The sequence below is a fragment of the Limulus polyphemus genome, unplaced genomic scaffold (assembly GCF_000517525.1).
Source record: "Limulus polyphemus unplaced genomic scaffold, Limulus_polyphemus-2.1.2 Scaffold10344, whole genome shotgun sequence".
NCBI classification, from domain to species: domain Eukaryota; kingdom Metazoa; phylum Arthropoda; class Merostomata; order Xiphosura; family Limulidae; genus Limulus; species Limulus polyphemus.
In genome coordinates this window covers 8,833-9,759 of record NW_013675954.1, presented here as the reverse complement: position 1 = coordinate 9,759, position 927 = coordinate 8,833, and the positions used below count along the sequence as shown (strand labels likewise).

The window sequence follows — 927 nt, the reverse complement described above, 5'->3', positions numbered from 1 at the left end:
CAGTACACGTGTTATGATTTTATTTAGATTTACCCATTAACAAAGTAACTTTTACTCGATGTTCTAGCAATACACCATTAAAAGCAAATCCTTAATTCGCCTTTACTCTATTAGGCCCCTGAAACCCTAAACTAAAATGGTTATTTGCCTTTGCGTGTATTACAAGAATCCTTGCTGAGATACATACGATGCCAACAAAGTTTGCGAAATAAAACCTTCAGCTGGGTTAGAGTACTGATACCGCGATATCTCCGTGTCTCTATATGTTTACTTAAAAGTTGTGCCCTAAGCGGTATGAGATTTATTACCCTAATAAAAATATGATAATCATTATTATGAAGTTTAGAAACTTTGTTCGAGTTTACTCGTGACAGGACTCTTCTATGAAACTGATACCAGACAGTTAAGCCTTTTATCAACTATAAGACACTGAACCACGAGCTGTTGTATCAGTTGATCTACATGGTAGTAGCTGAACACACGAGATGCTTGCAGTCCTTGGGTTTACAACATTCCTAGTATTTCGTAAGGTTATAATAACACATATTGAATCACCATTGTGTCTAAGTGTATACTTGTTCAGTTATTTAGATAAATAGAAGTTAAATGATATTTTAATATCGAAACTCATTTCTAGTGTGTTTCTATTAAAGTTTAGTTTCTTCCAAACTGACAGTGAAACTTACATGTATCCAATGTTTTACAGTAGACTCGACAATCAAGAACATTCCCGAAAACTACCATGACACATCCCTACGTGAAAATGAGTGTACGACAACGGAAACCGGAGATAAAGAATTTTCTTACATCAAAGTGTGGGAGGATTGTCTTTTAAATAAGGTTACATCTCTCTAACTTACTTCTTCCTCTTTATATTTATATTATCAAAGACTCATTTATAGAGATGTTGATAAAATCTATATCATG

General features: G+C 33.9%; 1 protein-coding gene across 1 annotated transcript in view; it reads left to right on the top strand.

The window, feature by feature from the left end:
- Window positions 1–465: 465 nt before the first annotated feature.
- The window catches only part of LOC111083614, a gene marked incomplete at its 3' end in the record, with an annotated part of 8,108 nt that continues 7,646 nt past the window's right edge, over window positions 466–927 (top strand). Inside the window, exons 1-2 of the mRNA XM_022380242.1 lie at window positions 466–525; window positions 707–840. Of these exons, the coding sequence (XP_022235950.1) occupies window positions 486–525; window positions 707–840 (174 nt within the window). The remainder of the gene's footprint in view (window positions 526–706; window positions 841–927) is intronic.